Genomic DNA, 12,922 nt, shown 5'->3' on the forward strand with positions numbered 1-12,922 from the left:
CTAAGCTGTTTTATTGCAATAAATGCTCACTGCCATGTCTCTGCGCCGCTGCTCGGCTCGAAGTCCATCCTTCGATACCATCTGCTCATCCTCGTCACGCAGTGTGCCTCATTGTCTTCATCGATCACCTCCCAACTCCCCGGCAACTCTCAAACACAAGTCTAGCACCGTCAAATGCTCATCACTCCCGTCCACCAGCCTCTTGTCCGCTTCCGAGAATACTGCCATGATCTTACCCTTCGCCCGGTCACCCACGGTCTCATTCCAGATGACGATCTTATCGTACAGCTGTGAGACGATCTGCCCTGCTGACCAGCCCTCTGCTACAAGGTCCTCCACGGCTTGTGCGATGGGAGCGTAGGGAGCGGGTTGCGAAGAGGATTTGGGAGTGAGGGAGGCGACGAGTCGGTCGATGGTCGGATCGGGAATGACGCCGGCGATTTCGGAGATGATCGCGACGGTGATGGGAGGTGAGGTTGTGGAAGATGTGTCGATGTCCATTGCGTCGCCATCTTCTTCGTCGTCTTCGACTGCGGTCTTTCGCTTCCGCTTGGTAGTTGTCGGAGGGCCCTGGATCGCACCGACTAGTCTCGCAGCCGATTGCAAGAATGTGATGGCTTTCCGCAAGTCGCCCTCGCTGCAGCGAAGAAGTGTCTCCACCACGCCGTCTTCCAGAGTGACAGCCTCCAGTCTTGCAATATCCTCGATCCTCTTCCCTGCATTTCCTTCATCCAAACTCTTGAACCTGAATTTGCTGCATCGACTTGCCAGCGGATCAATGATCCTTGTGACATAGTTGCAGATCAAGCAAAACCGTGTGATCTTTGAATATGTCTCCATCGTCCTCCGCAACGCACTCTGCGCGTCCTGTGTCATGCTGTCCGCCTCGTCCAAGATGATGATCTTGTACGGTGGACACGAGTACTTCTTCCTGTATTCCTCTCCTGCTGGTCCACTTGGCGGGTTGCTGAGCTGCATGCGAGCAAAGTTCTTGACCTTTTCTCTGACAATGCTGATGCCTCGCTCGTCGGAGGCGTTGAGCTCGAGGACGCGAGTCTTGATCAATTCGGGGCCGTAGAGCTGTTTGGCGAGTGCGAGGACTGTGGATGTCTTTCCTGTTCCAGGTGGGCCGTAGAAGAGCATGTGCGGGAGATTGGCGGACTGGAGGGTACGGCGGAGGACGGTGACAGTGTGGTCTTGGGCGGTGACATCGTCGAGGGACTTCGGGCGGCTGCGAAGCTACTGTCAGTCTATGCTGAACGGCAATGTCTGAATAGTCGTACTATTTCTCCACCCATGGCTGCTGGCGATTCGTCTCGGCCGGGGCGGCTTTGGAGGATTGTGCTGCTTTGGCGTCGGCCGCCGCTTTCCGTGCTCGTATGTCGAAAAACGACATGATGGAGTGGAAGGGAGGGCGTAATGGGGATGCTATTGTTGGAAGACGATGTTGAAGTTCAGATCGATGCAGGCGGAAGGCGGAAGACGTGGAGCGCGTCGCGCGTAGAGCACTTCCACGATAGAGGAAGGTCTGCCGAGGACTGTCCCGCTAGCGATACCGCACCTCATCGTCCTCTTCAACTTCACACTCCCGCTGTGCATACCACAACTCTGATGCTGCTCCGATAGAGAGTCCAACCCTCCTATATCTTCTTTGTATGCGCTCCGAACGATGCGCTCATTTGTTGGACCAGAGCTATGAACGATGAGCCCTCATCTTCCGCCTCAGCAGCAGCACTCCCAGTTCCAGAAGATGGCGAGAACGACAGATCCACCGCGGCGGAGGTTGCAGAGCGTCGCAAGAAGAATAGAGAGAATTTCAATCGCAGGCGAGGAGACTTGCTGGACGACCTTCTCCAGAATTTGGATGTACTCGCATATGCCGAGTTGAGCACGATCTACTACATGGAGTAAGAGCTTGCATACAAGAGGTCGACGAGGGAATGGATACGCTAACAGTATATTTCCATAGCTGCCAGTTCCTTCTCTTCGCCCTCAGATCTATGATCCAACTCCTTTACCTCACACCGAAACCCGCCCACTTTCCCGAACCGCCGCGAAACTCCTCCTACCTAGCCGCCGTCTTTGGCTCGAATATGCTCTGCATGCTTCTCCACTGCCTGCGAGATGCGCCCTCAGCCGGTGAAGCGACAAGAGGATATCTGCACGGCAGCGTGGCGATGGACTTCATCGGACAAAAGGGACCGAGTAGCAAGCTGCACTTGGTTCTGTTGGACATGCTGGTGCTCGGACTACAGATCGTACATGTGGCTACGAACATAATGCGGCGGAAACTGAAGGAGAAGCCAACACTTGCTATACCCACGTCGGGAATTGTGGATGCGCCAACAGATGCGCCGGCTGTGTCGTCAGGTCAGGACCTAGATCTTGAGGAGAGAGGAGTGCGTCGATCAGCAGAGTTTGGACAACAGCAAGACATCGAGATGTCCACCCTCAACCGATCCGGCACAAGGTCAGGCGATCTCGCTGCCTCCAACAACGAAGGCTCTTCCTCGGAGCAAGAGTCACTCCTAGCCTCAACTGAGGCTATGGAAAGGACAGACGCTCACATCTTCGACGCTTTCAATTCCGGCCAGATAGTACTGGCAGACTTGGATTTGTCAAGGACGCTGAAGGATGTTATCCTTGCGCAGATGAAAAACGAGCCGGAAGATGCCGCGACGACGGAGTCGCATCGCAGACTGAGGGAGAGGGTGCTTGGGAGGATGTTTAGGTGGGAATTCAGTGCATAGGCGAAATTTCCATGGAGGCGTTGGGCTTCGAGAAGCATCAACCGGCAGCCTCTACAGATCGCAAAGCGCGAAGAGTCGGAATCTCACGGTCCACAGCACAACAGGGTTTTCTCGCTACCTCTGGCTCTCGACATTATGTTTCAAAGATAAGAGGAACGTGAGCACGTGCGAAGCTTCATGAACACTGACGCAAACTTTCCCTTCATTTCGGAAGCAACCACATATTCAGAAGATCTTTCTCATTTCCTCCTACATCCTCCTTCTTTCAACACCGCTCTCATTTCGATTATCCATCTCTGCAACTTCACAGGCACCATCAAACCATCCACGACCAATGGCACCTCCTATCCGCACCCATTACGACCTGCCAGACCGCACCAAGCCGTCCACTCGCCCGCCATACGTCAATACGGCGCAGCAGCTTTCAGTCTCCAACGCAGCCAAGGCTAAGGCAAATGCCGGCCGCAGACACGCCAACGCTTCAGAGAGCTTTCTCGTCGGACAGTGGAGGGAGCATGACCACAAGCGAGAAATGCTCCGAAAGCGGTTGCTGGAGATAGGTGTGGATGTCGAGAAGAAGCACGGCTGGTGTGGAGAGACGGTTGGAGAAGCGGTGCGACGGGAGATGAAGTTTGCAGAAGACGGGATGGTGGTGCGCAAGGTTGAACGCGATATTCTGCAGGAGAGCGAGGACATCGGTCATGGTCGTGGGAGACGTGCAGGTGATGATGACGACTTTGTGCTGGTCGAATCTGAGGATGACATGGGTCCTCGGACGCAGACTGAGGATGAGGGGTGGGAACTGATCGGTCAGGACGGTAGATCGCACTCTCGAACGATCTCGAAGGGAGTCGACGCCGACCAGCCGCAAGGAGATGTGCCAGACGCCCCGGAGCACGCCATTGTCCGCAGACAGAAGGCGTCCTATTCCAACGCTCAACACCCGCTCATTTCGACCCAGCTTGAACGTAACCACTACTCCCGCGCCGTACCCGACTCCCAAGTGGATTCCGTTCCTTCCGGTATCTACCCCCGGGTAATGGAGCGCCACCTGGATTTCGAAGGTCTCGACCCCGAGAGCCAAGCTGGGGCGCAAGTGGCGGCTTCACAATACCAACACATCCCACACGCCTACGACGGTTCCCATCTCATGCCCGACTGGCTGCTCCTCCACAGCCCACCTGGGCCGAGCGAAGCTCACGGGATTGCCTCGGACCGTAGCTTGGACCTGGCTAGGCGCGCCGATGCTGCAAGGTCCGCACAGTTGTCCAAAGCAGTGGAGTCCAGCCTTGCCCCAGCGAACCTTGCATTCCCACCTTTTGCACTCAATCCTCCCACCATCACCAGCAGCTCCGTCTCTCCGGCGTCCAATCAAGGCTATCATCCCGCTCTGAAGACCCTCATCAGCCCTCAACTCCTGAATTCCACCAGCCATCCCGCACCACAATATCACCTCACTGTCCAGCCTCCATCGACCTTTCGTTTCAAACCATCAGACCCGGTATGCCACGCGGCTTTGAGAAGCTATCTCTTCCCATTCTTGCCCCTCGATCCAGCCCAATACGACCCTGTGGTCAATGTTTGGGAAGTCCTCTACGTCGTGGAGAGAAGTGCGATGGAAACGGATCCGGCGCAGAGAGAGGATGGTCGGGATCGCGGCGTGGCCATGTCCGGTTGGGGAGACGGCACGTGGAGAGAGGAGAGGAGGTTGGTCATTTGGAGGAAGGAAACGGGGTTTGAGAAGTGGTATCTTGGGCTGTGAAGAGATTGAGTTCGAGCTCAATGTTGAGGGTGGGAGTTTGATTCTGGATTGCGTTGACGCAAAGGCAGAGGCAAGGAGGATTATCACGCTTAAAACTGATCGTACAGGAACGCACGTATGGGACCACAAGAGGAATGCTGCGCTTACGGTATCGCACGGCTCGAGGACATGTGCTCGGTGAGATCAGGTGCACACGATTCCAAACCTGGTAATTCTGGTCACCGCTTCTCTATCATGGCTTTCTTCACTGAACTGTCCTCCCATCCAGTGCCCACTTCTTATTCGGCATGTCTTGTACGCACGCTGACTCAGTCTGAGAATAGAAAGACAATCACCTGTATCTCCAATAACCTCCTTGAATCATCGCAGGTCTCACCAAGCAAGCAAGACCGCTTTCGAGACATGCGTCTGAACCAGCACGGTTGGATGGCCAGAATGTCTCTGGATCTCTGCCCATTCATATAGCCCAGCTGTTGCATTTGCACTCCATCTTTCCAACAAATCAGAATTGAACGATCGACACAAATCGCTGCACCATCAACGACCACATCAACGACCAACAAGCCACCACACTAGCATACCAACACACCAACACACCAACACACCAACACACCAACCAGAAACGGCAAAGCATGGCATCCCCAGTACCTCCTCAGCAAGCTCTGCCAGACCGCACCAGATCATCCGTTCGTACTCCACGCTCTGTTACAATTCCGACACAGCTTCCAATACGCCCTGCACCACTCGCGGAATTGTCCTTCGGCGAGGACTACGAGGGTCTATTCGCAATCGACTTGGTCAAGAGGTACTACTACCACGCCATGAAACGTGAGATCACATATTTCTTTCTGCTGGACGACCGGGGTTTCGACCTGGCCGATGAATTCGCGAAGCTAGCCGGCATGGAAAACTTGGACGATGTGTTTGACGAGCATGGTCGCGTCATGCTACGCCAAGTCGTGAAAGAGTGTCAGGAGATAGAGGCAGAGATGGAGGCAGATACGCAAGTCCCGTTCGGTGAGAGCGATGAAGATCTGTCCACGTCTGAATTGGTCAGGAAATACTGCTACCATGCTATGAAGGGCGAGATCGCTGTTATGTTGCTGCTAGACAAACGAGGGTTCCGCATGACCGAGGTGATCGCGATGCGCAGTCTAGATGGCGTGGACGAATATTACGTGGTGGGGCTGCCGACAATGGAGAAGAGGGAGAATGTGTTTGAGAAGTATGGTCGCACTGTTCTGCGCCAGGTCGTGAAACGCTGTCAGCGGGTCGATGAGGATGAGGATGAGGATGAGGATGTTGATGTGGATGTGGATGTGGATGAGGATGAGGATGAGGACGCTGACGGCGAGGACGGCGAGGACGACGGGGAGGAGGATTCAGGGGAGGATGTTGAGATGCCCGACGCTTGGGATGGGCATTCAGTTTGATCAGAAGACCGGGCATGATCAAGACCTGCCTGTACCCAAACGAAGTGCTTTCCCAACGGGGAACATTTTCTATGTAGCCCCAGATTCGCAGCCAAAAGACAATACCAAGAATCCAACCCACAACCACAACATCACAGCTTTTCAACGACGCTATGGTATCCGGGATGCAAAAGAAATTGTTCGGCTCTGCGACCAGAGTGGTCAATATGAGATGTCATCAATAAGGTGTTATCAATGAATCCTTAATATGACGGGCCTTTGATGAAATATGACGAGGTTACTAATGATATGAGATTTATTAATAACACGGAGGTCTCCGCCGATGTTTGTCCGCGCTTAGGTTTAGGGTTTGGGTAACGACGACGACGGTATACAACGCTCTATATATCTCGGGGCTACGTACAAACATACGTAGTAATCGTATACGTATCGGTGTCACATCTGCCTCCGCCGAATACCGACAATCGGCATCTGATCCCCTGCCTTAGCGGCATATGCACCCCTACTAGGGCCTTTTAAGCTCGTTTAAGCCAGATTGCGCCTATAGTATAAGGATACGTAGAATCTCCTCCTTCTAAGAGAGTATCGAATCGAGTCTATTCTAAAGTAATTTATACTACTACTCTATTCTTAACTGCACCTTTTACATACGATTCGATCTACCCTATAGTACGACGAATTACTTCTAAGATAGCTTCGTCTCGTCCCGGCCTATTAGGGAGCAAGAGCACCCGTTGCTGTACGAACGAACCCGCTAACGACCCGGAGACTATAGAAACCTCTACTTAGACTGCCGTTAGCGACGACGAAGACGCCGAAGGCGGGCCTAAAAACCCGGAAGAACCTATCGGGTACTAGGATGCCGCTAACGAAGGCGAAGAAGAACCGGAGAACCCTCTACAGGAAGAAGACACTCTACCTAAGGGAGAAGAAGACGACATTAATAAACAAATCTATAAGGAAGAGGCCGCTACCGCTAGATAGGAGCGCCTCTTCTAGCTTAGCCTTCTCTAGGTACGTAATAAGGCTATAAGGGACCGCATCGCCTAGGTATAGAACGGATCTATCCCTACTATCCTACCCGATGCCCTAGTTCGGCTATCTATCCCTAAGAACGCGCTCCTAAAGGCCCGGAATCCCTACATCTTCGAGGGAAAGAACTACGCCGACTAGGAATAGTAGTAGGAAGATATTAACCGAGCAATTAACTAGGCTAGTATAGCCACCGACGAAGAAAAGATAGAATTCGCTAAAGAATAGATAGCGAGACCCTAAAAGCAGTACTAGAAGCACTACCTTCTCGATAAGGCACCTATTCGGCTAATATAGAGCGACATATAGCTCGTAATGCTAGATTCCATAGGTATAAAAAACGAACGCACCTAAAGAGCTATAGACAATATTAAAGAGGCTAAACAGGGCGATAGGACCCTAACCGGGCTAATAAACTACCTAAAAGAACAGTAGGATAAGATCGGTTGCACCGACATTCCTAGGATAATCTATAAATTTAAGGGAGCTCTTACCCCGGTAGTTAGAAACAGGCTCGAATAGGGCTAAGTTACCCTTACGACCCTCGTAGATACGGAGGAACGAGCTAATATATTATACCGACAGATATAGGAATTTAACAAAAAGCGCTTAGCGAAGACTTCCGTCGACGAGACTAACGGAAGGCGCCTAAACAAAAATAACAAGCCCCTAAGTAGGCCGAGAAGGGCCAAAACCCCCCCGAAGGCAGCTAATAAGGAGAAGTCGGCTACCGCCTGCTAGATATGTAGTAAAGAGGGCTACCGGCGCTAGGAATGCCCTAACAAGGACTAGTCGGGAAAAGGGAGAGCCCGTAGTAGATCTCCTCTAACCGCTACGGGTTAAGTCTAGTACTTAGAGGCCTAAAGAAAGGCTGCCGAGCTAGGAGGAATTCCCCGAACTACAGGGGAAGGGCTAATACGCCTTAAAGTAGAGATGCAGGGTCCTAATAGGCCTAAGCCCCGAGTTAGGGCAAACGGCCTAATACGTAGTACTAAACGGCCAGAGGATAGCTGTTTAGGGAGAATGCCGCGTCCCGTTTAAAGTAATAGACACTTAAGGACATACAAGAGGATATGTAGAAACCTTTGTAGTCGGAAGAATCCACGGGTTCTAACTAGTCCTCGGCATGCCCTAGCTAGAACGATAGAACCCGAGGGTAAACTTTATCCGCAAAAGCGTTACCTAGAAGGGGACGAAAGGTAGACAATAGAGGCCGGTTAGGCTCGTCTTACCCGAAGAGTTCTAGAAGGACGCCTCCGGCATCCCTTTAGGGCGCGTTTAGGCCCTTACTACTTAACGCACAGACGACGCGCCAAAAGAACCGGAACTTCTAAGCGAATTCTCGGATTTCGCGGACGTTTTCGTAGAAGGAAACGAGTCCCTTCTCCCCGAGACGGGGCCGAATAAGCTTAGTATCGACCTCGAAGAAGGCAAGGAGGCCCCGTACGGCCTATTATACAACCTCTCTATAACAGAACTAGAGACTCTACGCAACTACCTCGCCGACAGCCTAAAGAAGGGGTAGATCCGCCCCTCGACCTCCCTAGCGGGGGCAGGCATCCTCTTTATAAAGAAAAAGGACAGTGGCCTACGTCTGTGCGTCGACTACAGGGCCCTTAATGCCGTTACTATTAAGAATAGACACGCCCTGCCCCTCGTCTAGGAATCTCTAGACTAGTTAGCGCCGGCAAAGTTCTTTACAAAGCTAGATATACGAGACGCGTACTATCGCATCCGAATTAAGGAGAGCGACTAGTAGAAAACTACCTTTCGGACGAGGTATAGCTACTTTAAGTACACTGTAGTCCTGTTTAGGCTAACTAACGCCCTAATAGTGTTCTAAGGATACATAAACTACGCCCTCCGGGGCCTACTAGACTACTGTGTTATAGTATACCTCGACGATATCTTAATATACTTACAAGACGCCGAAAGCTATAAGAAACACGTTAGGATAGTCCTCGAGAGACTTAGAAGATACCGACTCTTTACTAAACTGTTAAAGTGCGAGTTCTTTAAGCGGTAAGTCGGCTACCTTAGGTTCGTAGTAACCCTAAAAGGGGTCGAAATAGAGGCAGAAAGGATCTAAGCTATCGCTAACTAGCCCCTTCCGGCCTTAGTTAGGGATATTCGCATCTTTATCGGATTTGCGAACTACTACTACTAGTTTATTAAGGGATTCTCCCGCATAGCTAGCCTACTAAACCGCTTAACAGAGAGAGGCCTAAATAGTACTAAAGGCGGATACCGATAGAGAAAGGAGGAATTAGTTCCCTTCGAACTCCTACCTAACGTAGTACAAGCATTCTAGTAGTTAAAGACTAGGTTTATTAAAGCGCCTATCTTACGGCATTTCGACCTAAAACTGCCTATCCGCGTCGTAACAGATACCTCTAGGTTTGCCGTCGGGGCAGTACTATCCTAACTATATAAAACGGAGGGCAAAATGCACTAGCACCTAGTAGCCTTCTTCTTTAGTAAGATAAACGCGGCCGAAAGGAACTATAATATATACGATTAAGAGCTCCTCGCTATAGTCGAGGCCTTTAAGCACTAGAGACACTACGTTAAGGGCGCTTCGCACCAAATTAAGGTCTTAATAGACTATTATAACCTAAAATAGTTTATAACAACTAAGCAACTAAGCCGAAGATAGGCAAGATAGGCAGAGCAGCTGTTAAACGTCGACTTCCGCATAACGTACAACCCGGGGTCGCTTAATACCGCCGCGGACGGAGTAAGTAGACGCCTAGACTTAGAAGATAGGGACTACTCGGGACGGTGGATTAACAAAAGCGACAGTGCTCCTACATTAGACACCCTTCGGCACTAACTAGGTCTATCCGAGGGAATAACGGCTAAATCTAGCCCCGTTCGGTCTATAATAGCAGTTATAACCTACTATCTATAGCTCGCTAGGACCTACTACAGCAAAACGTACATAATAGCGAGCACTCTAATAGAAGAATTATTAGACTCCCCGCTAATTAATATAATACGCGAAAGCCTGAAACATAACCCTATAGTATTAACAGTCGAACTAGCTATAAATAACCCGGATCCGCCGGAATAGACCTAAAGGTGGGCTATATAGGGCGAATTCCTCTTCTACGAACGGAAACTGTACGTGCCTGCGGGCCTAGTACGCCTAGCAGCTCTCCGCTAGTGCTATAACGATCCCCTGGCTAGCTACTTTGGTTTTAAACGGACCCTAGAGCTGTTGCAACAGTCGTTCTACTAGCTAGATATAAGAAAATACGTTAAGGACTACGTAAACAGCTGCTAGACATGCGACAGGGCGAAGCTACAGCGACATAGCCTATATAGAGAACTCTATACGGAAGCTCTACTAAACGGGCCCTAGAAGGACCTAACATTAGATTTTATTACCGATCTGCCCCTAAGTACGTTTATAGGGCATACATACGACTTAATCCTCGTCGTTATAGACAGGTGGTCCAAAATGGCCTACTACATTCCTATACGGAAGGACATTAACGCCGAAACCCTCGCAAAGGTCTTCCTAAGAGAAATCTTCCGCCTTTACGGAACTCCTAAGTTAATTACGTCCGACAGAGGACTAATCCTTACATCTAAGTTCTGGAGCACACTTTGCTACTACCTTAGGGTCTGAAGGGGCCTAAGCACCGCATATTACCCCTAAACGGACAGTTAGACGGAACGTTAGAACCAAACACTAGAGCAATACCTACGAGTATACTGCAACTACGAACAGGACGACTAGGTATAGATGCTATCGGTAGCCGAATTCTCTTATAACAATAGCATTTATACGACAACAGGGGTAACACTATTCTAAGCATGTAACGTTCGCGATCTAATTGCCGCTAGATAGCCCGACCTGCCCTAATTAGAGGGCAAAGCTCCTAGTGCGGCGGAAATAGCGCATAGAGTAATCGGCCTATAGAAAACGCTATATAAAAGACTGGCTGCGTTATAGGAGAGACACGCACGATACTATAATGCTCGTAAAACTGCGAAAACATATAAGGTTGGCGACTATATGTACCTCTCTACTCGATATTTGAAGTCTATCCGGCCGTCGGAAAAGCTTAATTACAAGTATGTCGGCCTATATAGGATTAAGCGAGTCGTAAACGACGTCGCGTATACGCTAGAACTGCCGGAAACGATAAATATCCATCCTACGTTCTACATCTCCCTACTAGAGGAGGAAAAACCTACTAAAATTACCGAACGGGCCTAGAATAGCCTAAAGGAGATCCGATTAGAGGAACCTAACGTTTACGTAGTAGACAAGATCCTAAAGCGTAAGAAACAACACAGCAGATAGATGTACAGGATCGCGTAGAAGGGCTGGCCCGCGTCTGAAAACACTTGGGAACCTGCGACTTACATTAGCCCTACTACGATAAGAGCATTTAATAGAAGCACGGGAGGTACTAAGGGCAGTAGACTAGCACGATAGATATACAAACGCGTTATTAGTTACTATTAAGGCCTAAAAGACACTAGTTAACACTACATAGACTCCTTAGTCCGGTTCCTAGTTACCTAAAAATTTTCTCTACCTTAGAAGAATTTTAATCTAATAAAATCCTAGGGGGGGAAATTAGGGGCCAAACGGGCCCCTAAGGACGATATTATTACATAACGAGAGACAATCGAGCATAGTAAAGTCATTTTGATTCTATCTAATCTATAAGTCGCTAAGTCGTAGTAAAAAGAAACAACCCGGGCGTTACCGCGCCTATTAGTCCTAAAACGAGCCTAAAAGAGGCTAAAAGAGACAAAAGAAATACGAAAAAGCGCTTATATGCTTATTCCTTAGGCTTAAGGTCCTTAGAGAGGTTGTACTCGGTCGGACAGAGCACTCCCTCTACAACGGAGGCCTTCGAGCCCTTCTTAGCGCCTGCACGGGTATAGATAGTGTCTAGAGCGGCCGAAAGGGCCCGAACGCGACGCCTTAGGCGGTCCTCGGTAGATCCTTAGGCTAGAATAAGTCGCTTACGGGGGGTGTTAGGCACGTCTTTACCCTATTAGGGTTAGTAGGGCACTTTTGGGCAAGAAGGGACCTAAATACTTATAAGCTCCCTCTTTCGCTTTATAGCCTCCTTAGCGAGCAACTTCTCGCGCTTTCCGAACATAAGCGGTCCCTTCTAGTCGAATTCGGCCTTGCCTTAGTATAGATAGAGGCCGTTAACACCGGTAAAGGAGTTAAAGCGCCTAAAAGGGGGTTAACGGAGCTAAACAGACCCGAACTAACTATATATACCCCTAAATGCGTACGTAGACCGCCTTGTAGGCCGTATAAGCCGCCGTAGCTATCGCTCTAGTACTATCGGCGGCAATGGCGGCCCTGCGGAGCTTATTAGCCCTCGTAATGTCGCCTTTGACTAGTTCCGGCATCTTTTGACTACATTAGCCCCCGAAAGCCCCCTTTTGAACCTGTATATACCTAGAAACAATCGCGGTTGGAGCAATTGTAACACTTTAGGTGATATTCGTCCTTATTATTAGTTGCCTACTTGTCTAGCGATTCGCGCGCAAAGAGGTAGAACTAGGCTAAATCGGCCTTGTTTGAGGGCTTATTAAGGCAGTTAACGTACGGATTGCCCTTAAAGATGCTGTTAGCGGCGAATTGCTTGCGTTAGGTCGCGATGGAGGCGGGTTACGTTATAATAGGCTCGTTCGGTCGCGGATAGGGTCGTTTGGTAAGAATAGTAATTTTTCGATAAAAGTCGAGGTCGTCCGGTAGAAAATAGGGCTAGAAGGGAACTAAACGCTACGTTAGTACTATATAGGCTACAAATGCCCCTTAGGGGGGCACTTTTAGACCTATTTAGCTATTGGATAGGGTTAAGTTACACTTACTAAGTCTGCATAAGGTTGTTGAAGAAGAGAAGAACTTAAGGGATCCGAGCCTAGGTTTTGAAGCCGCAGTAGACCCCGATTAAGGCCTT

The 12,922-nt window shown here is 50.0% G+C and overlaps 2 protein-coding genes across 2 annotated transcripts; one reads left to right on the forward strand and one right to left on the reverse strand.

Annotated features, from left to right (window-relative positions):
- Positions 1 to 117: 117 nt before the first annotated feature.
- On the reverse strand, positions 118 to 1,433 carry MYCGRDRAFT_100072 (replication factor C subunit 2; the record flags this gene model as incomplete). The annotated part of the gene is made up of 2 exons (XM_003853159.1): positions 118 to 1,231; positions 1,284 to 1,433. The coding sequence occupies 2 exons, from the start codon at positions 1,394 to 1,396 to the stop codon at positions 118 to 120; spliced, it is 1,227 nt and encodes a 408-aa protein (XP_003853207.1).
- Positions 1,434 to 1,632: 199 nt separating this feature from the next.
- On the forward strand, positions 1,633 to 5,945 carry MYCGRDRAFT_109313 (uncharacterized protein; the record flags this gene model as incomplete). Its single annotated transcript, XM_003853122.1, has 6 exons — positions 1,633 to 1,907; positions 1,970 to 2,731; positions 2,847 to 2,907; positions 3,061 to 4,457; positions 4,620 to 4,689; positions 5,235 to 5,945. 6 exons carry the CDS (start codon positions 1,696 to 1,698, stop codon positions 5,943 to 5,945), a joined length of 3,213 nt encoding a protein of 1,070 aa, XP_003853170.1.
- Positions 5,946 to 12,922: the final 6,977 nt, after the last annotated feature.

This window comes from Zymoseptoria tritici, chromosome 4, assembly GCF_000219625.1.
Source record: "Zymoseptoria tritici IPO323 chromosome 4, whole genome shotgun sequence".
Taxonomy (NCBI): domain Eukaryota; kingdom Fungi; phylum Ascomycota; class Dothideomycetes; order Mycosphaerellales; family Mycosphaerellaceae; genus Zymoseptoria; species Zymoseptoria tritici.